The 21,687-nt window shown below is 47.4% G+C and overlaps 8 protein-coding genes across 8 annotated transcripts; 5 read left to right on the top strand and 3 right to left on the bottom strand.

Annotated features, from left to right (window-relative positions):
* Window positions 1–1,335: 1,335 nt before the first annotated feature.
* F5147DRAFT_820882 (uncharacterized protein) lies at window positions 1,336–2,988 on the top strand (the record flags this gene model as incomplete). Its single annotated transcript, XM_041443686.1, has 7 exons — window positions 1,336–1,376; window positions 1,438–1,526; window positions 1,668–1,687; window positions 1,880–1,899; window positions 1,961–2,153; window positions 2,237–2,382; window positions 2,673–2,988. 7 exons carry the CDS (start codon window positions 1,336–1,338, stop codon window positions 2,800–2,802), a joined length of 639 nt encoding a protein of 212 aa, XP_041287283.1. The 3' UTR covers window positions 2,803–2,988.
* Window positions 2,989–4,279: 1,291 nt separating this feature from the next.
* Window positions 4,280–7,120, top strand: F5147DRAFT_657346 (uncharacterized protein; the record flags this gene model as incomplete). The annotated part of the gene is made up of 18 exons (XM_041434261.1): window positions 4,280–4,394; window positions 4,460–4,517; window positions 4,580–4,710; window positions 5,006–5,027; window positions 5,190–5,324; window positions 5,378–5,457; window positions 5,535–5,653; window positions 5,684–5,737; window positions 5,782–5,815; window positions 5,851–6,011; window positions 6,068–6,143; window positions 6,344–6,368; window positions 6,417–6,441; window positions 6,517–6,549; window positions 6,723–6,752; window positions 6,782–6,847; window positions 6,900–6,938; window positions 7,070–7,120. The coding sequence occupies 18 exons, from the start codon at window positions 4,280–4,282 to the stop codon at window positions 7,118–7,120; spliced, it is 1,254 nt and encodes a 417-aa protein (XP_041287282.1).
* Window positions 7,121–8,441: 1,321 nt separating this feature from the next.
* Window positions 8,442–10,285, top strand: F5147DRAFT_657345 (uncharacterized protein; the record flags this gene model as incomplete). Its single annotated transcript, XM_041434260.1, has 8 exons — window positions 8,442–8,569; window positions 8,695–8,754; window positions 9,198–9,348; window positions 9,399–9,560; window positions 9,695–9,707; window positions 9,750–9,878; window positions 9,944–10,026; window positions 10,190–10,285. The coding sequence occupies 8 exons, from the start codon at window positions 8,442–8,444 to the stop codon at window positions 10,283–10,285; spliced, it is 822 nt and encodes a 273-aa protein (XP_041287281.1).
* Window positions 10,286–10,677: 392 nt separating this feature from the next.
* F5147DRAFT_657344 (uncharacterized protein) lies at window positions 10,678–12,230 on the bottom strand (the record flags this gene model as incomplete). The annotated part of the gene is made up of 5 exons (XM_041434259.1): window positions 10,678–10,705; window positions 10,874–11,005; window positions 11,059–11,451; window positions 11,922–12,037; window positions 12,198–12,230. The coding sequence occupies 5 exons, from the start codon at window positions 12,228–12,230 to the stop codon at window positions 10,678–10,680; spliced, it is 702 nt and encodes a 233-aa protein (XP_041287280.1).
* Window positions 12,231–12,506: 276 nt separating this feature from the next.
* Window positions 12,507–13,630, top strand: F5147DRAFT_820874 (uncharacterized protein). The gene is made up of 2 exons (XM_041443685.1): window positions 12,507–13,292; window positions 13,433–13,630. The coding sequence occupies exons 1-2, from the start codon at window positions 12,552–12,554 to the stop codon at window positions 13,616–13,618; spliced, it is 927 nt and encodes a 308-aa protein (XP_041287279.1). The 5' UTR covers window positions 12,507–12,551; the 3' UTR covers window positions 13,619–13,630.
* Window positions 13,631–14,729: 1,099 nt separating this feature from the next.
* F5147DRAFT_657342 (uncharacterized protein) lies at window positions 14,730–15,828 on the bottom strand (the record flags this gene model as incomplete). Its single annotated transcript, XM_041434258.1, has 10 exons — window positions 14,730–14,853; window positions 14,898–14,952; window positions 15,006–15,083; window positions 15,135–15,191; window positions 15,221–15,251; window positions 15,307–15,335; window positions 15,391–15,487; window positions 15,549–15,581; window positions 15,634–15,672; window positions 15,778–15,828. 10 exons carry the CDS (start codon window positions 15,826–15,828, stop codon window positions 14,730–14,732), a joined length of 594 nt encoding a protein of 197 aa, XP_041287278.1.
* An 805-nt stretch (window positions 15,829–16,633) lies between these two features.
* F5147DRAFT_820863 (Alpha/Beta hydrolase protein) lies at window positions 16,634–18,468 on the top strand (the record flags this gene model as incomplete). The annotated part of the gene is made up of 5 exons (XM_041443684.1): window positions 16,634–17,054; window positions 17,262–17,688; window positions 17,754–17,783; window positions 17,841–18,204; window positions 18,259–18,468. 5 exons carry the CDS (start codon window positions 16,634–16,636, stop codon window positions 18,466–18,468), a joined length of 1,452 nt encoding a protein of 483 aa, XP_041287277.1.
* A 516-nt stretch (window positions 18,469–18,984) lies between these two features.
* Window positions 18,985–19,793, bottom strand: F5147DRAFT_657340 (uncharacterized protein; the record flags this gene model as incomplete). The annotated part of the gene is made up of 4 exons (XM_041434257.1): window positions 18,985–19,238; window positions 19,406–19,457; window positions 19,501–19,713; window positions 19,767–19,793. The coding sequence occupies 4 exons, from the start codon at window positions 19,791–19,793 to the stop codon at window positions 18,985–18,987; spliced, it is 546 nt and encodes a 181-aa protein (XP_041287276.1).
* Between the last annotated feature and the right edge of the window lie 1,894 nt (window positions 19,794–21,687).

Below are 21,687 nucleotides of genomic sequence, written 5' to 3'. Positions count from 1 at the left end.
ACTTCTTCTCTTCCCACTACTACCATCCCCCTTGTAGCTCCCATTTGTAGTTCTTGACATAAACATCCGTCCAAGTGAATAGCTCACTTGGTCTGTCCCTTCTCATACATATCTCTGCATGGAGTGCAGCTACATTTATAAATTTGCCTGAAGGTGAGTATATGCGCATTGCTTCCACTCTTTTCCACTCTTCGTGTTGAGTTTCTACCTAGTCCTACTTATTATACAACTACAGTGATGGCAGGGAGTCTTTGGTAGGTGCATGTGTTTACCTGATACTGACAGTGCCACTGAATATCCTGCTCCTAGATAGTGCGTGATATTGGCTTATGGGCTGGGTCTTGATAGTATGCTGGGCATTGTTACAGGGATCTGTAACACCTACTAGAGCCCCAGCTCTCCCTACACCTGCCCCCGCTCTGCTAGACTCCCCGCGCGGCGGTGCGCTGCCTGCGCCTAGAAAGACAGTGGTCTGGACCGCTATGACCCCGCCCCCAGGCGCTATGACCCCGCCCCTGGCCTAGACGGCCTTGTACCTGTTCCATGGAGGCTGTACGCCTCATGGACACCCTAGATCAGCGCATGTATACAGCATGTCGCTTCATGAAGATCCGGAGCGCCTCAAGGCGCCTCATGTATGAAGACCCGGAGCGCTTGGCGCTTCCTGTACCTATGCGCAGCTGCACTTGGCGCTGCATGTATGATCAGAGGTTAAGCCTCATGTACTTTATCTAACCTCATGTCTGGTTATCTTAGATTAGGAGATATACTATAGATTACAGACTGAGCTTGAACGCTTACATACACTATATATAAGTACATACATTGTTGTAGATTATACTTCACTTTAATCTACTAGGTTCTACCACAGAACTTGCTCATCTAAGCCTACCAGCTTCCTTGTGTGAGACCGCACTTCAAAGTCGCTCCCATACGACTTTGCACGTATCCGCTAGCCCTGCATCTCGACGAGCGCCGTCTTACCGAGATCGCCGGAGGAATCCTTGACGTTCCGTCAAGGCCAGACCACGCTCAGCTTCAGTAGACTCACTCGAGTCGTCGCTGAGAAGACCTATCCTAGTTCGCACACGCCGACCTACAGTCGACGTAACAGGCATGACCTATTCTCGAGCAGTGCGTGATTCGTCTCTTGTGTTACTTCACCACCACTGATGGTATCATGGCCACATCCTGCTCTCGGTTGTGCATCCTCTTGTCTTTTGAGCTGCATACCTGATGCTGAAGGCGCCATGGCAATGTTCTGCTCTCAGATAGAATTTCGATTTTGGCGGTGCTTGCTTGTCTTGTTCTACTAGCCACCTGCCAGCAACTACGATGAGGATGAGGGCCTGTTTCAGGGTTATTCACTTGAGCATGTGAGTGTTCAATTTAGTCGACTATATGCATTGTTATCTCACTGACGTGTTGAATCACTAGGGGGGAAACACCCCACCTAATCACAACGCGGAGGCATTCCTTAAAGTTTAAACCGGCTGCAAAATCCAATGTTCCTGACTACTACAATGGTGCGTCCACATATCCCATCTCAGCATGCCTTGTCTCATACCATCCAGTGATCGTGACTACAGTACCTTTATTGTTATTCGAGTTGGCCTGCTTCACAACCTCCTCATCGATTCAAGACAGACTATGGCACATTGTTTCAGGTTGTTTCACTCTCACTGAGGTATGTATTCATTACAGCTCATAGTTACACACGCTGACTCTCGTAATTAGACTATGCTCTTTCATTCATGCGCTCGCGAAGGACCAGGCTAATGGATGTTTTGCACTTGTCTGTGCGCACATGTAGACTCGACTCTGGATGGGCAACTGATATGTTCTTTATCTTTAGCTTCATCCTTCATGACAACATTAGAGTATGGACAACTTGACAAGGTATGTTGGCACATATAGACTTGACTCTGGTTGGGGCAACTTACCTTTGTCTATCCTCTAGTTGCTCAATCGACTCAGGCACTTATGAACCCTCCGAGTCAAAGTCAGCCTTTCTTATGCGCGACCAGCTGCTTTCACTCCTCAACATCATGCAAATGGACCTGTCTCTGCATCAATTTGCATTTCTAGTGTTACATCTAGAGGCTGGCCTGCAATTTGCTGCGGTTAGGAGTGTCGTTGGGACATTATGGAAGGTCAACGATAGTACTGTGCAGTGCTTAGTTGAGACCAGCGCATAGTGTTCACACATATGATCAATTTTGTGCGTCCTATCTAGTTGATTCCAGCATTCTTGAAACAATCTGACGACTTCAGATGTTACCTCGTCTCATTGGCTCCATCATGCATCCATCTTCATATGGCCTCCCGATATCAATCATCAACAGCAATGATCACTCATTTTGACAAGCGCGCTGCATGCAGGTGAGTTATGTGGTTGAATGCTAGTTGTACAGTGACCTCATGACCTACAGATCACTAACTACATTTTCACTATTTGAGCCGCAGCTCAGGCCAAAGCCAGCTGTCATTGGTGGCTTTGGCACAGCCTGGATTGTTCCAGGCCAAAGCCGTGGCTTTTGGGCCATATCCCCTGGTACCAACCACAGTCCTCATACCGACGGCGCTCAACATCGTCCCAGCACATAGACACGTGTTTTCATCTTAGCATCCTAGTTCTTTTATCTTTCTGACCACCATAACCTCTCAAACAGGCCTGACGTATGCTGCAGTACGCATGCAAAGTTTGCTGCACTCAACCTTGACACAGAAGAGGGTGGCACTCGGCAACCACTTTGGAGAGGCTCGGCGACCGCCTCTCAAATCACTCCATTTCCAAATTGAACTTTGCCTTGTTGCACTCATATTCTCGCACTGGGACTCGTGGTATTGTGCTCTCATTTTGCTTTTAATGCTATCTCAGTATTCTCTCATTCAGTGATATCCTGCTAGTGCAGCAGGTTCCTTACATTGTAGCGCCTTACAATACATTGTACTCTCATGATGATAATCAATATCTGACTTTAACTGGATGTCTCTGTGTGATTTACAATGTCTGAATAATCTAATTGAGATAATAATATATTTGCCTGGAACACGTCGTACACGCTCTGTCCATTGGACATTTCAGGTTCCAAGTCTGCTCAGACATACTAGACCCTAACCCTGATATTGTTGACAGTGTTAACACCGTATATATATCTATGTATTGTTATGTCTAGTATGAGCAATTTTTGTGATGGAGCTCCCCTATTCTAAGAATAGCCTACCTCTGCTTCTGCGAACCCTTCTTGTCGACTCTGCCAAGACCATTACCATCAATGAACGAAGACCACATTTGATGAGAATAGCCTATCATCATTATAATGACCATGCGACAAGGGGGTATGGTTATTGACGTCGTCATCGCCGTCGGTAGATGCTAGCGACTGTTGAGTACAATATCGAGCGCAGAGATCTCACTTCAGTTTGAGTGGAAGGACTGAAATAAAATGACACAGGTGCGAGAATTATATACCTGTCCATGTTAGCGATGACGTAAAGAATTGTACGTGTGCGCAGTAAGTGAATGTAAATATAAACAAATGAAAAGTAATAGCTAGACTTGGATGTTATGTCGGATTATCCAACAGGACTGTCTGACGACAAGCTTATCAGTAACCTCAGTGTCAACCGAGCTGAGGGTAGTGGTAAAGGTAGGGAGGCAGAAGAAGGAGGGCCGCAGGTCAAATTCCCCGATGAAGAGGGTGTACGCTGCAAAGGGGCCGGACACTTCATAGCTCATTGCCGAAACCTCTCCTGCTACACATGCTACTGTCTGTAGCGCAAGACACATCTGTATTGCTTCCCGAAAGACTGGATCCATGAGCAAGGTCGCTCCAACATTTACGAGAGATCGAGAAATGATGTGGAGGGCTCGCAGCTGGCAGCTTAAGGCAGCTACTTGAACACTTGCTTGAGGGAGTAGTTGGTTCCATGCTAACAACAACGGGTGACAGGGCGGAAGCTGTTTGAGCAGACTGGGTCGGTTCTGGAAGATGCTCAGGAAGTGTAAACAAATCAGAAAAATCGTCGATTATTTCATAGTAAGGAGCGTTCTCTGCAGAGGGTTGAAGAAGTGGTGTTGATGTGGCGGGTCGGCTATTTACAGTGCTGGAGCTGCGGGACTCCAGGGAAGTAACATTGCAATGGGCTACAGGGAAAGAAAGAGTGGTGGATGAACGAGTGGTAGGGGTGTTTGTTGACTTGTACGATGAAGAAAATCGTGCCTTCAGAGTTTTGATAGGAGATGAGAAATGGGCGGCGAATTTGGAGCCCAGTGATGGCAGCGACGCATTCAATGGAGAACTCGGAAGGGAAGAAGGGAGCCGTTCGTCAAACGGAGATCCATCTGCAGTTGAAGCAATGGCGAAGAGCCTACAGCGATATGCAATCAAGTAATGGTGGTTTTAGCAAAAAATGAATGCACAGTTCAGACGAAAAACTCACTCTTTGCCGACAGATGGTGAAGGAGCATTGGTGAACTTTCTAGGCAAAGTTGAAGTTGAATTGAATGCTCGGTCGGTCTTCTTCCTTCCAAGGAAGGACAGCATAGAGCGCCTGGACTTGTGCTTTTCTTCAGATGTGGTGTCCAGAAGAGCACCAGTTTTGGGAAGCGGGCGCAAACCACGCGAGCTGCGGAAGATTCCGAGTCTGAGAGATCTGCCATGATCCATCTTCGGTTCATGAGCAGCAGCTTCGTCATGGCAAAGGGTAAAACGGTCCCCCTTGCCATGACCAAATTTCCAGAAGCTTGACTGGTAAGTTGTGCATACATGGGTGCTTACATAAGTAACCTATATCGCGGATGGACAAGCAATGCGATCATTATTCTACAACTCGTGCGGCACGCCAACGCCTTCCCTCATTTTCTTTTCAGCTCAGACCGATCACAATTTTTACATGCGAATTTGCTTTAAGCTCTCGCACTTCTCTTGCTTCTCATTGACGCCAAGTCTAACATGTTACTACTGTGTCTCCCAAATGATATCCGCTATTCAAATACCAGTGTCTTTCCAAGCCATTAATCTGTAAGTTTTTCTTGGTCTTCTACTTCACCCTAATTTGAGCATGGTTACTTAGCTGCAGCCGCCGCCTGTGAATTGAAGCCGCCATCGCTATACAAGCTAGTAAGTTGCAAGCATTTCCTCTATCCTGTTTTTCTATCTCAACTTGAACTGCTATCTTCACAGCCACCCATCTTTCGTCCACAGTACCATGGTTACTTGCATCAACCCCACGTTTCACCCCTGCATCGCTGTACAGCGCGCTACCAACGAACTTGTTGTCTTTACTCGAGGAGTCGGTTGGGTCGTGACCGTTGTCTAGTAAGTTTTACCTTGTTGCCCGTCCGTTTCATTTGCTCGCAACATTTTTTTAGCCCGCGGACTGCCCAAGGCTACTGTATAACGCCGGAGGGATTTGTTCACTGGCTCGAGCAATGTGGTCTCACGTTCGAGTGTTTCTGCGGTCTTATTTTCAGCCAGCTCATTCTAGCATGATTCGTCCATGAGTTTATCTCTGGACATGTCCAGCAGCATGCAGCAGCAAACCTGCTAAACTTGTCGACAGTCGCAACGTTCTTCTCAGCTGCGACGGCAACGACCTTGCAGTTCTCGTATCACTGACAGGCAGGGTGCCTGAGAAGTCTGTTAACGTGTTTCTAGTTCTCCTCGTTGGTTTTCAGTATCGCAGCCGCAGTGAACAGTCTCCTTGGTCTCACGTGGAAGCAAGCCATGTAGTAAGTTTTTCATGTGACCTGCTTATACTCGTCTCAAATAACAGTTGCCAGTCGCTCTCCAGGCCATAGGGTACCTTGGTGGGTATTGATATAAACTAAACGGTCACCTTTAGTCTTTCTCGTCATGACTGTGGCATGCTTTTCCGCGGGCTTGATGCTATTCACATATACTACAACCCAGATACGGATTCTTATTCTGCTGCAAGTCGTGTATCTAAGATGTAATGGCTATGATCAGGGATCTGTCACATCCACCATCACGACTGTTTTCACAGTAAGTCTATTAATCACTCAGCGAATTTAAAATGTATTCTTACCCCAATATCCCAGACTGTCCCTTCTTTTGGCCTCGCTGCTGTCTCTGCCTGGTTCGCCTCAGAGCGATGGATATTTGTTCAGCACCACGGTCATGTGTGGCTGGAGGATGTGATAAATGAAGCAACCCACCGCATGCTCCTCCTTTTTGCGCTCGTGGAATTGTGGAAGATCATACACTACTGCAATCAACGCATCTTGGCCATCTGCGGCCTGATCAGACGAGTGTCTTTCAAAAGGGTAACCGACGAACACCGCTCTTGTTAACCATATATCTACGGACGTGACCAGGATTGATGCGTGCTCGCAGTGGTTTGTGAGTTGCAAACTCGAGCATAATACTGATGTTGTCGACTGACTGCAGCCTGTTCCTCGCTACTAGCATGCAGGTCAGTATATAGGACCTCTGGCGTTCAAATTTCGAGATGACTTACTATTTACTAGTCTGGAATGCGCCTATCCAGGTCACAGTCGGTTTAGTCATTCTTTTAACTGAGGTCTGTTCTACGCTACGAGGAGTTCGTTTTGTTCTAACGGCACTTAAATACTAACTCGGGCCGTCTGCGCTCGCTGGTTTCTTGCTATTTGCCCTCATGATCCAAATTCAACAGTGATTAATGGCACTGCAGCGGCGTATTTGCTTAGGGTATGATTTGACGTGTCTTTGCAGGCAAAACTTGACAAAGAGATGGTCAAGATAGTTATTGATATTGAATCCTACTTTCCCAGCCACCCAGACGTAGTGTCATTGACATTGATAAGAAGTCCAGTCGACTGCTTCAAAGTCACGTTAAGGTGTGCAGATCATTCTTTTGCTTATTCTTTACTCAATACAATTTCACCGAAGGCACCGTTCATGACTACTTTTCAAGTGAGGAAGGAGCGGGTCAGTATTGATTCTGACCCAGAGTCTCTTTGTATGGCGCACTCGAGAAACGCAAGGAGTAAGATGTTTAGCAACAGGCTATCTTCAAAGTTGGCCGCAACTGCTGACACAACATGTTGTCCTCTAAGTAGTTCACTGCCCTCGCGCATGCCTATTCCGTGCTGTTCGCGCCACTCCCTTAAACACTCACCACCGTGGTACCCGACCAATACTCGATATCAACATACCTCCTACGATGCTACCCCCAATCCTTTTGCACGCTTTCGATGGACTTCGGCTGGGTTACCGCACCGATGCTTATGATCGAGCGCATTCCTTTGGGCAGCACTTCCTCATACACCAATTTGGCATCCTGGTGTCCTACTAGTACTGCCTCCCATATAGAACTTGAATGTGTAGTTTCGCCTCTTCCCGATAATATTTTAATTATGAACTCAAAAATTCGTGTCTTTGGTTTACTGAGTGAGCTCGAGGGTATGATATACAAATTATCAAAGTATTTGACAGGAACATCTATGTAAACAGTAGGGTAGTATATAATGAGGTGGAACTGCAAGGAGGAGAGAAAATCCAGGATGCAGTGGAGATCATCGAGCAAAAAATGAGGGTATCAGGTAGTGGTAATTGGTGGACAGAGACAACGAGGATTGATGGGAAGAGATAACGAAGGAAATATCAACGACGAGCGCGGAGGTGGCGCTGGATCTTGACGCGGACGTGCCGCTCGGTCGTGATGCGTGATGTGCTGTTCCGAAAAAAATTGGTGGCGGTGGCGGCATAGCTAGGCTGCAGGTTGAAGAAGCAAGCGCAGAGCTGGTGTGAAGGGTGATGGGAGGGTGTAGAGAGATGGTGGTATTCATGGGCACTAGGATTGGAAAAAAGAAAGGTCAGAGCCCGTGGGTGAAAACCAGGGCTGGAATTGAATTATATCCCCTCCAGGCCACAAAGCGGGAACATTGGGAAGTCCACAAGCTTCCCTCAGAAGCTCGGAGTCGTCATTTCTGAGTGCGTTTCCGCTTGGATGGAAGGGAAGGAGGCGGTGAGCCATCAATCAGACGTTTCTTATGTGAGCGCTGGCGAGTGCCTGGCCTTTTATCAGGCCCTCGCCGTTTAGGTGTTGCGTCATATTGGCATTCATTCGAGCGGCACACACAATTATGACACATTGGTCTTGTGGAGTCGCACCGAATTTTCCTTGCACGACTTAGCAACCACGTGAATGAGCAGCCTGAAATAAGAATAAGAATGAACGCACCATTGCCGACAAGCTATCACTTGATTCGAAATTTCCCTGTGAAGCGGATCCTGTGGTGTGGATGCCATTGGCTGTGGTTGAGGGGTTGGCTCTGACATTAGAACAGAGGATCTAGTACTCTCTGGCGTTTGTATTGCAGAAGGTTGCGCTGAGCCACCTGAAGAGTAAGATTGTGCGCGAAAGTCCTTAGCAGAATATCTTCGGTTGTCGGGGCCTTCAAGTTGGTAAGACAAATTGATGGCGCCACCATGAGCTGGAGAGGGTGGAAGACAGGTGCTAGGGTAGGCATGGGGCGGTATGTCAAGGACAACTTGAATGTGGTTTCTTTGTGGAAGAGGAAACTGAAGATCCAAAGGGGTTTCGAGAAGGTGAAGGTGTGGGTGGATATTAGTGTAATCGAATTGAGAGGCTAGGATACCCGCTGCATGTTGTATATCTAGCTGTTCTTGATAATAATGAACTTCATTGTGGACAAAATTGACGATCAATATTGTTTGAAAGTACAAGTTTGATAGGACTTACTGTCTCCAAGCAGCTGAGAAAATTGAGTCCCGAAGATGGGTGAGTATAGGCCGGAGCCATCCTCACTGAACTGTGAATGGATATCACTGTTTGTGCTGATGGCCATCAGTACTGAAAGAAGGGGATGAGAGTTTAGAAGGAAAATGGTAACACATCGCATGACTTTTTGGTGCTTTGCCACGCGAGACTTACGTGTAAAACTTGAAGGAGAGCAAGTCAAAGTTTGAAACGGGGCATTGCAATTTGTTCCAGCTCGTAAATGCCGAACTTCGCTAGACTCGTAACCAGTCTTTACTATTACGTGTGAGATGTTGTTAAGTGTTTTGGCTTCACCACTCAACTTGTCCGTGGTAATAAGCCAGGCTGGTCACGAGCCTACAACACAGATATCAATTTTAGCGCTCTGAATTCGATGCCGCAGAAACACACCTCAACGCACTACTCTCCCTAACCCACGCACACGACCTATTTAACTCATATAGCGCCCGCATTACCCTCCACGCCGCACACCTCGCACATGCACTCGGAGACACCGAACGCGCAGGCGTATGCTACCGTGTCGCCAAATCCGTAGACGACGAAACCAATGCAGGAACCGGGTACGTTGGTGCTGCTGCATGCGCTGGGACTGTGGTCAGCTTCTTACCACTCTCATCCAACTTCATTCGCTAAAGTCTCCCTAGCACTTGATCGTAGGTATTATTCGTCTCGAATATGGACTGGTGAAGTATGGCAATACCTTCCATGATGGGCCAGCAAGATTCTTTGCAGACGTGACCCAACAAACATTTGTGACAAAGAATACGATAATCACTTTGCAAACTTTGCTGGGTGACGGAGTGGTGGTGCGTTCAAGTTTTTTCTGCCAGCAAGCTTGAAACCCTGGTGACTTACATAAAAGAGATCTATTGATGTTACGCCATTTGGCGATCTGTCTGGAACATCATCCTACCATGCATGATGTGGTGCGGTGTCGCAGGTTATTTGCAATCGTACGCAAAAATTTGGATGCCCTGACGTGTGTTGTTTCGAAGCGTTTGGTATTTGTATGGTCTATGTGCAAGCACCGACTACCAATGCCAAAAACGTCTTCGGCAACCAGACTGGACATTGGATCACGGTGTTCCTTTCCTTGACGCTTGCAACTAATTTGCTCAGTTCAGGTAAGTTCACTTTTGCGTAAGCACTATACTGAGGTCTATGATATTAATGACCTGAATATATACAGGACTGTTGGCATATCACATCTGGACGATCGAACGCAATGTCTCTGGGACTTACGCTACGAATAATGACATGCCTATATTGCAGGTACTCGTAGACGCCGCGCCTTAATACTCTGCAGCTCTTTGCGCCTCGCTGGTATGTTTCGCCCTATCGAACAACGGGTTTTATGTTTTAGGAGACCTGGTGTGTTATTTCGCTGTTATAATCTCATTGAAATCGCTCATCAGAGCTTTGATCAACCATGTAGATCATTCCCATCATCTCGATTGCCTTCTACATGGTGTTTATCTGTGTCGCAATCAGCAAGAAGATCCACGAATGCCTCTCGGCTACTCTTTGTTGAGGGACAAATGAATCAGACCGAAGAATCTCTTCGAGATGCCCTGTGCAGCCTTTGATGCAGATTGGAATGATAGGTAGTCTAGGATTTCCCTCGAACAGTATCGCTTTATCCTCCCGCTTGAGGATGGCGGTCACTTCACTCTGAGGAACACCTTGACATGAGGCCTTAACCGTGTACTTCAAGTAGGGACATCGCGAATTTAAATGACCACTTGTTGAAACGACTGGTTGGTCAACTCGTGCTACACATCCTCAAACACGAGAAACACGCGGTATATTTGTTAATCATATGTAAAGAATGGAGGTAGCTATTGAAATTGAATAGCTGTATGTACGCCAGTACACCGAAACAATCGCGTACGAGGCATAGCAGAAATGAGCGAAACTGGTGAGTCAAGAACGTGCAGCCAGCATTCGGCAGCTGCATAATTAAAGTCGTCAGGGTAAATAGGAAAGCAAGAACTTGACACAGTATATCAGAGCACGTGTATCAGCGCAAGAAATTTTGGAAGAAAACTAGTCCATCTATCATCGCTCACTCATTCATATTCTCTCCGTGTAGGGCGACTTCACCGCCAGTGAATCGTACCTGCCTTGAGAAAGTGCATATGTTGTGCCTGTCCCGTTCGCAACGCCGGAGGCATATGTCACAGAATCAAGGTGCCAAGACCGCGCTAAGATATCAGACGCGATTTCGCTGCCGTATTGTTCCGCCAGTTGGCTTTAGTGAAAATATTAATACATACATGCGGGGATAGATAGGAAATAACCCACTTGGCATAATTATCCATGATGACAGCCATACTTGCCATGCTGAGCCTATAGGCCTTGGGCATCATGCCTTTACCGAAGCGGTAGGTTACGTGGTTTGAGCACAAGAGACCCGCAAGCATGATTACGAGCTGGAGCGGCACCAGGGGGAAAGCGATAGTGTACCAGAAGTCCAAGGCGCATTTCTCAAAGTTGACGTATGCTTCTTTGCACCCTGGGAGGACGGAGCGGGCGTAACAGCTTTGGGAGACAGTAGCTTCGACGAAGGGGGAGTAATACCCACAGCAATGGAGCTTGTTTTGGATCCTGAGACGGCCGGTTGCACCGAGATCGCGAGACCACTGGGAATTTAGCTTGCCTTCGAGGTTGAATGTACGTTGTTTGTAGGTCATGTAGCTGCGGGTGACAAGGAGGGCAAAGCAAAGCCAGAGAGTGAAAGTGTAAACTGCTAGGAAAGAGCGGTTATTGAAGAGGATGCCAGCCCATCCGATTATGGAAGTGAGGCAAGGACGACAGCGGCTGTGGAGAAAACGAGTTCTGCTCGGTTGCCTACACGAATGATGTCTGCGTGTTCGGACGGTGCCGGCTGACCGTCCGCGATGTAGAATGTTTGAAATTGGACCAAGGCTTGTGGTGTTATTCGAAGATGAGTTTATTTGAGGTACAAAACTTCGTCGTCTTATTGTTGACGGGATTATTGGAGAGGGTAGGGAATCTGCTGGTGATGGTTGTTGCTGCGAAGTAGAAGTTCCTCTTGGGCGTCGAAGAAAGGATCCTAAAATGGTCACTGTGGACCGTTGCGGTGCAACAACAACTGGAGAATTAGGGCAGTCAATCACATCCAAAAGTGAGAGCAATAAACAGACCTTGCATAGTCATTCACCTCCTCATAGGCAAGTGCTAACTGCGTGCAGGTGTATGAGTGAAGTGCATGAAGAGAGGGTAGATGAATATCTGCGGAGACGAGATTAGGAATGGAATGCTTGGAAGATGCGAGGTCGTATTTTTGAGTACGGAAAATTTGCGAATATAGTCAACAATACCAAAATCTTTGCAAGAAAGGACATTTTAAAAGAATCTCATTGAACAAATGACGATTCACACAGACATCCACACGCTGGCCGGGCACCTGGCTATCGTACAAGGACGAGATCAGGCTCGACGTCATTCTCCATAGTGCGTGCGCCATCAGCGAGTCTACCAATCTGCAAGGGGAGGAGTGAGTTGGAGTTGTATTTATGCGTCAGTTTTGGAACTGAAGTGGAAATTGGGAAGAGGTCATACTTGTTCGGAAAGCGCCGAGAAGCAGCGATGCCGCTTCCATGTGGTATCACAAACCCACTATTAGTACCCTATTGCAATCGACACTATACATAGATTGATTCTGCCGTGCATCCAGATACCTGTTTAGCGGACAACCCTTGTCAATCATGAAGCAAGACTTAAAAACTCGCTTCAGCCTTCGAGCTTTCTTCGCCTCACTTCTTCGTCCATTCATGTCAAAGTCTCCTACTGACGTTCCTGGGCTCTTCAGTTCGGGGGAGAGTCGTATTGATGTGGCAGCATGGCAGACACTCATCATGTCAAACCGTCTTTCCCTACAATGTGGACTCAAACGTGTCGTGTATTGCAAGTGCAACCATAACAAACAACACGAGTTTTTACTCCTGCATTTTCATCATTGGGATTATTCTGAGTCTGCAGTCGCTGCCGTGGTCATCGAACGCATTCCTAAGCAGGACCCCCGCAACAACTCCTCATCAAGACTTATTCACACCTCAAACCTTATTTCTCCTTCAGCTTCTGAAACTGCTGCTGAAGATATTGTGCATACTTCACGCCAGGGCTCCTCATTTCCGCAGTACCTCGCGGACACCTATGCACCATTCACCAAACTTTGTACGCTTGACTTCTCCCCTCTTGCATGTCCGTCAGCGGCACAAGTCTCGATCCTCTTGTCTGTTGTGAACCAACACGCTCCATACTACGACCTATACGAGAACCAGTGCTACTGGTTCTCATTCACTGTATGGGAGACTTTGAAACAGCTCTTCCCTAATTGCATCGAAACACATAGCGCTCTCGTTGACCAGCGCTCGCACTACCGTGGGTTCGCTATCCGGAAAGCTGATAGTGTGGAGGTTGTGTGCAGAGATTATGATGCGAGATGGAGAGATATAGAGAATGAAGAGGAACTGAAGAGAAAAGCTGATGAAGCTAATAAGCAACAGGTAGTAGTAACTATTCTGTCATGACCTCTCCTGATGATGATATGTCGTTGTTTTTTTTTCAGCTGTGAGCTGAAGGTCTCGCACAAGGTCTCGCAGGGCAAGACCAAATCAAGGCAGAATTGGAGGCAGAGCGAGTCCGATTTGAGGCAGAACGAGTCCGATTTGAGGCAGAACGAGTCCGAGTTCAGGCAGAACGAGAGGCAGAACGAGTCCGAGTTCAGGCAGAACGAGAGGCTGAACGGGTCCGAGCCGAGGCTGAACATATTCGAATGCAAACAGAAATTACTGAATTGCGAGCTACGCTAGCAGCGCTCAGCGAAAGTACTAGATAGATGTACGTCAGTTTCTTTGTCCGATTCCTCGTCTTCATCAAACAAATCTGTGTTGACAGTTTCTTCGTCCGATTCCAATCTGTGTTGAACTTGTAAGCAGCACCCTCCAAGTTCTTTGCATCTTCAAGCTCAGCGCTCGTCATCCGACTCTGACTGACTTCCTATACACGGGTAGATGCTGATCGGAATGCTAGGATCGAGACTACTGTGCGCTTCACAAATCATTCGCTACAATGTTCTTGTATTTTATTTATTTATGATGCGCATGATGGTCGTTCTCAGGCTCGAATTCATTGCAGGCGAAAGCAAGCTCAATGTTCTTGGTACACAGTACTGGAAACGTCCCCTTCCTGACGAGGATAAACAATCAAGATGCACCATAGACACGCAAATACTTACTAGTCTACAGCGAGCCGTAAGCGGTCATGAGACGTAAGACTCGAGCTTGAAAGTTTGTTGGAGGTGTGATGCTCGCTTGATGTCTCGGTAGGGCTTGAAACTGTGAAGACAAATGTCGGACGCATGTAGGCAGTGCAGTCAGTTATGACAGGTTGGGAGCATTTTTGTTGAACCGGTAATGGCGAACTGCCTCGTGTCTCGGGCGTCTATGGAAACAAGGAAGATTAGCGCGGTGAAGTAACATAAAAACGTACAATACGCACACCTCTGCGGCTTAGAGAAAGACACCCACAATCCCTCGGCCGTACTCAACACCATCAACCTCCAGTAAAATGTCACAGCTCATTCCAAGCACCACACCCATTCAAACTTTTGAAGATCATGAGAGGGGCATAACCGCCGTCGCAGTGTTCCCCGACAAACGACGAATGATTACTGGCTCGGACGACAAGACACTTCGTCTTTAGGACTTGGAGACAGGTGTTGTGTTGAAGAAGATGGAAGGCCATAGCGGGGAGGTGCGGGCATTGGCGATACCGCGAGATGGTAAAATAATAGGGTACTACTAGCTTAGCCCAATTCTGAAGTAAAAAATGTTGTGTTGTACAAGGATATCGAGCAGCAGATACCTTCGTTCGCGGTATGCCCAATATACACGAATAATGGTGAATACCATGACCTCTGTGGCAACAGAGTGAGCACTCGACTACATTTATGGCTTCGTGATCTCACCAAGCTCGAATGCTGCCATAAGTGACCAATTATATGCAGCCTTCGTGTCGTGGTATAATGAGTAGCAACCGCCACCTATGTCTGATAGTTGGACTGTCATCGACCTACACTGAGCGATTTACATGCGGCTCTTCTTCAAGACACTCACATTTCGACTGGTTCCAAAACTTCAGTGTTATTACCACGTTCAAGATCCCCAGGCACTGAAGTGAAGTATGTCAGAGTACATAATGTGGGAACGCAACTGTATGCGCACCAGTACCGTTGTTAACATAAGGCCCAGAATGGATTTCTTTTGTCCCCCATAATGCATAGGTACGAAGGATGAAGATACCTGGAGATCCTGTCAGTATTCTGCGTGAGTACACTATAAACATTGTAATACCTTCTGCACCAGCCATGCACAATGCAACAGTACCTGGGGGACGAACTTGAAGCGGGACTGGAAAATTCCATTGTTACAATACTTACAATACCACGCTGACTGTAGAATTTTACAAGTCTACATCGGCGAATCTTCAGGATCGCAGGTGACATTGTTTCCGACTAATACTCACCACAAATTTTTCATTCGGGAAATAGTTCGCTTCAGTATCCTAATTAGCTACATGTTGATGATGGAGCATGCGATCTGGACTCACTGCATAAGTATACAGAGAGCATCAAGGCTGGCATGTATCTCGCCATGATATAAAGAATACTTCCTTTGCTCCACGGTGGCCGATGAATCAAAGATACCTATACACAACAATCAGCCTGTCGATAGACATGCTATCATATCTCGCAAAGATGAAATCACCTCCTGGTCCAAGGTTAGGAAACAATCGTAGACCTGTGACGAAATGTTTATGAATGACGACTGAACGAACGGCAAGAGCACCCACCCAAGAGGCCACTAGTGATGCTAGCGCGAACCCTGTTAGCTATGAGATATTATTATGGTCGAAATGACAGCACCGAAAAAATACTGCCAGTGCCAAGATTATAGATGAGTGAAACGAAGATGTCAATAAATATCAGTCACTTACATCCTGGGACTGGAGGATGGTTGAGAGATGAATGAAGGTATGTGATTCCATGTTTAAGAGAGAGTCGAACGAAGGCATCAGTATCGAGCACGGTGCCGTGCCTGGTAGGCAGAATATATAACAATTCCAATCAGGGTCAAGCGTGACTAGTTGACTCATCAGGCCTGCCTTTAGCAACAGCACCATGATACAGTAACATGCCAATCAAGGGCCGACCAGTCAAACATATTTGACTGCTTCAAGGCACCTCAGCACGATAGAACGCAGAGTATCAAACGTGTCACGGACCTTATAAGTACTCAGGGCCTCAGCAACTCGCGAATGACACCGTAAATCTCAAATCCTGTGGGTCGATTTCCTATCATTCCACGTAATATGTTACTAATAAGCAGAAAGTTCATAACAACCAACGGCATGCTCACCTGACCAAAAAAAAATCCAGGTATATGTAGAGCGCCTAGAAGTGATGTTTCATACAACTAGAATAGAAGATGGTTTCTGGACGGGAGCAGGGAGCGTGGGATTATGAATGCGAAGGCGCGCGGGGGAGTGGGGCCCTGATCTTGTAGTGAGGAGGTGAAGGAGACGAAGGTACAGACCCTGTGTCTGAACCTGAGCCTGTGAGTGTTGTTTCCAAAGCTTGGACTGATGAAAGCTATTCAACTTCCAATAGACTTTCGTTGCAACAGCCTACAACGAGAGATGACGAAAGTTTGCTTTTGTAGTGGAATGACATAACTGTGCGAATAAAAAGCAACGATCGCTGGCTAAGGATTCATTCAACGTCTGTGACCGACACCTTACGATTACATAAGCTGGGAGCTGCAAATGAAATTACCCGATGCGCTGCTCCCAAATGTCTTCCATAGGCCCACAAATCCCAGCACACTTCCTTCCAACCGTCGCATCAGCCGAGGATTCTGAAGAAGACAATGATTACACGCCAGCTCTTCCACCTGACCTTACTGCCTCCTGCGCAGCTGGGCCTTCGTTGCCGTCAAAGAGCGAATCGAATGTAGCGCCTCCAAAACACCAATACGTAGGACCATCATTACCTGGCTCGCAAGCTCCTTACGATGACGACTCGGATTCAGATGTTGGGCCTCAACCGCTTCCTGCAATTTACGCTTCACGAATAGAAGAAAAGTTGGGCGTGGAAGAGTTCTTAGAGAGGGAGGAAAGGAGAAGGAAACTTCAGGAAGAGGCAAGCAAACCGAAAAAGCTTCAGCGGGAGGAGTGGATGCTTGTATCCCCAAAAAGCGGCGACTTATTGGCGTGTACGTTTCATTTAAGACGCGACACTCTCAGTTGCGTACTGATCAAAGTCATGTAGCACTTGACCCGACGAAAGCCAGGCCTCGTCAGTTCGCACGTAGCGCTGCACCATCGCGGGACAATTCTATCTTTCTGTTTGTGCGTTTGTAGGCCTGTAGACCGGCAATACATATGGCACAGTGTCCTTTATGTGGTTGATATCACCACAGGTTCCTACGTAGAGATCAAAGACGAATCGTTCGACTTCGTAGTGGTAAACAATGTCTGTCGTCTGTCGGACTACACTTTTGTCTTCACGGGATTGCAAAGCAACGCTCCTGGCGCAGCTATGCTCTGCACTCTTACAGGACCATCGTTCGTGCCAAATTTCCAGGTACTCAGATCTACCGCATCGGCGTCTGCCGCTCCATTCCCTGAAGGCATCATTTCGCTTCCAACCCCGCTTGAGTTTAAAGTGGCAGGTGACAAGACCGTATATGCTGTGTACTACGCCCCGAATAACCCAGCGTATGGGGGTTCGAGCATTCCCAACGAGAAGCCGCCCTGCGTGCTTAGCGTACATGGTGGTCCCACAGGGTTAGAGACCCAGCATTTGAACTGGCTGAAGCAGTATTTCACAAGCAGAGGATATGCTTGGTAGGTCCTGTCGACTACCGAAGTATCATCACGCTCATAAATTGCAGGTTGGATGTAAATTACAGTGGCTCTTCGTGCTATGGGCGCGCATATGTGTATGTTACCATTCGCTGTCGTGTTTCCCGTGGAACAACGCTGAAGAGGTGACAAAGGGAGCGCCTCCAAGGAAACTGGGGTATCACCGACGTGAGCGACTGCGTTGGCGCAATCCAATCGCCTCAAATTAGTTCCCTCATTGACACCAAACGCACTGCGATCCGGGGCGGGAGTGCGGGTGGGTTTACTACCCTTGCTGCCATCTCCTTGGACTCCTCCGCAGCGAGCAAAGTTAAATTTTTCGCAAGTGCCACGAACAGCTACGGAGTCTCAAACATGGAGCTTTTTGCAGAAGATACGCACAAGTTCGAGCTCATGTATATCATAAAGCTTCTCGGCGGTACAAGAGAAGAGATTCCGAAAGTTTGGCACGACCGGAGCCCGGTGTATTTCTCTGCAAACATCAAAACCCCATTACTCGTATGTTCACATCTCGATGAAATGCGTTGTGTTTGGTAGATCATCTTCTAACAGGTTCTTCAAGGCAACGATGATGCAGTTGCTCCGCCTTCACAATCCTGGACTATTATTGATGAGATCATTAAATCTAAGGGGCATGTTGAGGCGCATTTCTTCGATGGCGAACAACATGGGTGGCGCACATCAGGGACGTTGAAGAAGGCGATTGAGTTCGAGAGGGAATGGTACGAGAAGAGCATGGTGAGGCCCGCTGTAGCAACTTGAACTAAGAACAATGTAGCAGTAATTTATCATTGGTGTATGAATATGAACGAATCAAGTTGAAAAGAGATGTGTATTTATGCTATATTTGACTCAGATGTGATGGCCATGGGGGTAGAGAACACTAGAGTCCACGACCTACCGGTGGAGATACCATTCAGCACGGCACGCACCTGGATTTTGATTATCACTAACAAAAAATGAATGTGTACAAATTTGTCTGAGTCATTTGGATGCCAGGTTAGTAGAGAGGTCGATGCCAAAAGGATTCACGCATCTCAAAGGCCGCAAGCTAGGCTCGGGACCAGCCTGGCTTGTATAACCACGCATGAGTGGCATAGCCAGGGCGTCTCATTGACGGACTAGTAATCACCAGTCTATCTCAAAAGCAGTGGTACATGTGATTGCAGGCGTTCAACAGAAAATTCATAGCGTTACTAACAGTACACTTTCGGCTATCTAGGGAAGAGACTATAACAGTACCGGGTGCATGACAGCTTTGTGTCAAATGATAGCAATTCAAGCGAGTTCCCACTCTTCCCCATTAACCGTGTAGAGGAGTTCCTTCATGGTCTCGTCGTTGACGGACAAGGAAGACCCAACGGTGAAGTTGGTCAAAAGGGTACTAAGAGTCAACCCCGTCAGAGGAGCAAGTGAAAGAATCACTTGAGCGGTGGTGGCATCGACGTTGACCGACAGATCAGAGGTGGTCAACGTGATAACGACATCGTCAGAGCCAATCATGACGGTCCCTGCAGTGCCTGCTGGTGAGACTAACGGTGAAGCGAGTGCGTTCGGTGCGCGAAACATACACCTGCGTTCGTCGTGTTAGACGATGTGGGATAGTACCAATAGTCGTAAGGAGCGACTTTGGAGCGAATGAAGAAACTTTGGTAGGGCCATTATCAGAAAAATGCAGAACGTCCTGCAAGGAACTGACTTACGAGTTTCCGCTGATGTGGTCCGCGAAATGTTCGGGCCGTGGGATAATGCTCAAGCCGCGACACCCAAGTCATTCTCCAAGGTGAAAAACACCTTGCCGAGAAATTGGGTCGCAACCCCAGTCGTGGTGAGGGAGTCTGCGGCGTTTGCCACACCCACGTTATGGGTGTAGAACTGGGCGTTGACACGCTGAACGCTAGTCACGAAACTAGTGACGGTGGAAGTGGACACGGCACGCCACCACTCATCCGCAACTTCGCGACTGGCAAAGGTAATCACGTATCGATAGCCCGAGTTATCCGTGACCTGAACAGAGATTTAGCACGACATCGCAGACAACGAAGAATGGATTTTGGTACATATTTGACATATGCGTAGAAAACCATGATTGTATATTCAACAGGAGAGATGATTTGTTGGCTGTGGCTGGATTGAAATGAGTCGTTCGAACACTGTACATTATAGAGAGAGAGTAAGTTGTTTGGTCGGGTTGACCATAACGCGTAACGTCTCGACCAACTGGGATTTGAAAATCAAAAGGGGGCGGATAAAGAAACACTGCCGATCCGAGCGAGGACCAAAAGATATGATGATTTGACACGTCGCGCCAAGCTGGACATTCTGGCAGGCTGCATTTACCGGCACCTGAAGATGCACAAAGTCAGCAACCTCGTCCGATGGGTGTGGAAACATAACAACCGGTATTCGATGTAGCCTTGATCCCCCCTGACCAGCTGTCCTTAGTTCACCATCGTGACTCGTCGGTGGTGGCATGTCTATCTTTCTGCAAAAGGAACAGGCAACATGATATTGTCCAAGCGTGTGCGAGATGATTAAAGCTGTAAGGAAGTGATTGACAAGGGTTACGACTTACCTTCATATTATGTAATAATACACTTCGGTCCGAGTCCGATCGTAACGTCGTTGCTTCACCATTGGGACTCATCCCACTTCAAAAGCAAACTATATCTTTCTCCTCATTTACTCCTGAAAATAAGAGCGCAGAACAATGCAATATAGAGTGCTCTATTCACTTCTCACCAAACTTACAGTACTAATGCTTGTCCTGTGTGTTTATCACGCTGTCGGAAATGCCGTCATGGAGCCTAACTGACAGTAGATCTGGGACAATGGATCTGCATTTTATGCGCCCTAGTACCTACCCTCCGCTCTGAGTGCCTTTGCGTTGCTCCTGACCTTTTTTCCAGTGGTACCCGCGTGCCGTCAGATTGGGGGAATGTACGTGTCCCCTTGATCTTAGTACAACCCTAGGTCTAGACAGATAGGCGGCTCCCTCTCTCCTAGCTTAGGGACCTTACTGTAGTGCTAAAGACTTTGCTGAGACCAAAACTGTAAGAAAGTGATGACAAGAGTGACGACTTACCTTCATCTACACATGACTCAAGACTAAGCACGAACTTTGTACATACTTTGTTTCGTTGCCCAGCACATGTGCATATCAGTGTCGCAAAATGACACCATTATACTCTGCAACTCCGTCACTACAGCCTAGACCTGATAGGTAGGCTACCCTCCTAAGTCTTTGTGAGTTCCTGGACCTCTTTAAGCCCAGGTTCTAGATTCGCTTAGGAGGGTTCTATCTGCAGCTCTACAAATTCATGAGAAACTGACCGTCATGTGGTTTCAAAACTGTATATGAACAGCAAGCCCCTTTTCTTCCACCGTTATCTTGTCTTCATTTTGGAAAGGACCGCGGATGATTTGAGAGCCGGCTGACTGCGGAAACAAAAGGCGTTCCTGAATGCGAAATACAGATCCATGATCAATCTTAGCGCGAGAATGAGGACAGACAATGGGATGACCTTGTGCTAGGCAGTAGTACAGGTGAGAAAGCCAGCGCAGAGAGCCGGAAGGGGGGCTCAAATGTTTTGCGATCATGGTGGAGCTGTGTCGGAAATGAGCAAGGAAATGAAATAACAGACGTCAATACATCATAACATTGGTCAGAAGCCAACCGATTGAAAGACAAGAAGAGATGATGACACGAACACCTTGTTGTGAGTCACCACAATCGACTCGCCGTCAAACTAGTGACAGTCTGTAAACAGTAATTGCACGAACAAACAACGGCCTCAGCGCTCACGAAAGTCCAGAACATAAGTCTCCAGGGAATTCGAAGCACGACAGATGAAATTCAGGCAATAAAGTGCAGCATAGTAATTGGGGCAATCCGAGGTGGTATGGGCAACCGCATGCGGTCTGAGACAACAACGTTCGTCAAGCACACGAGCGATGCGGCACGTGAATTTGTAGACGAAT

Source organism: Suillus discolor, assembly GCF_016758755.1.
Source record: "Suillus discolor strain FC423 chromosome Unknown F5147scaffold_83, whole genome shotgun sequence".
NCBI classification, from domain to species: Eukaryota; Fungi; Basidiomycota; class Agaricomycetes; order Boletales; family Suillaceae; genus Suillus; species Suillus discolor.
Note: the sequence above shows the minus strand (reverse complement) of the source record. Positions and strands in the feature narration are given on the sequence as shown.

Excerpts from the sequence above, each read along its gene's own strand:
- F5147DRAFT_820874 (XM_041443685.1), top strand. The coding sequence starts at position 12,552 with ATGTCAAAGTCTCCTACTGACGTTCCTGGGCTCTTCAGTTCGGGGGAG. Across the intron at positions 13,293-13,432 it reads CTAATAAGCAACAGGTAGTA|GCAGAACGAGTCCGATTTGA; the intron begins GTAACTATTCTG and ends GTCCGATTTGAG.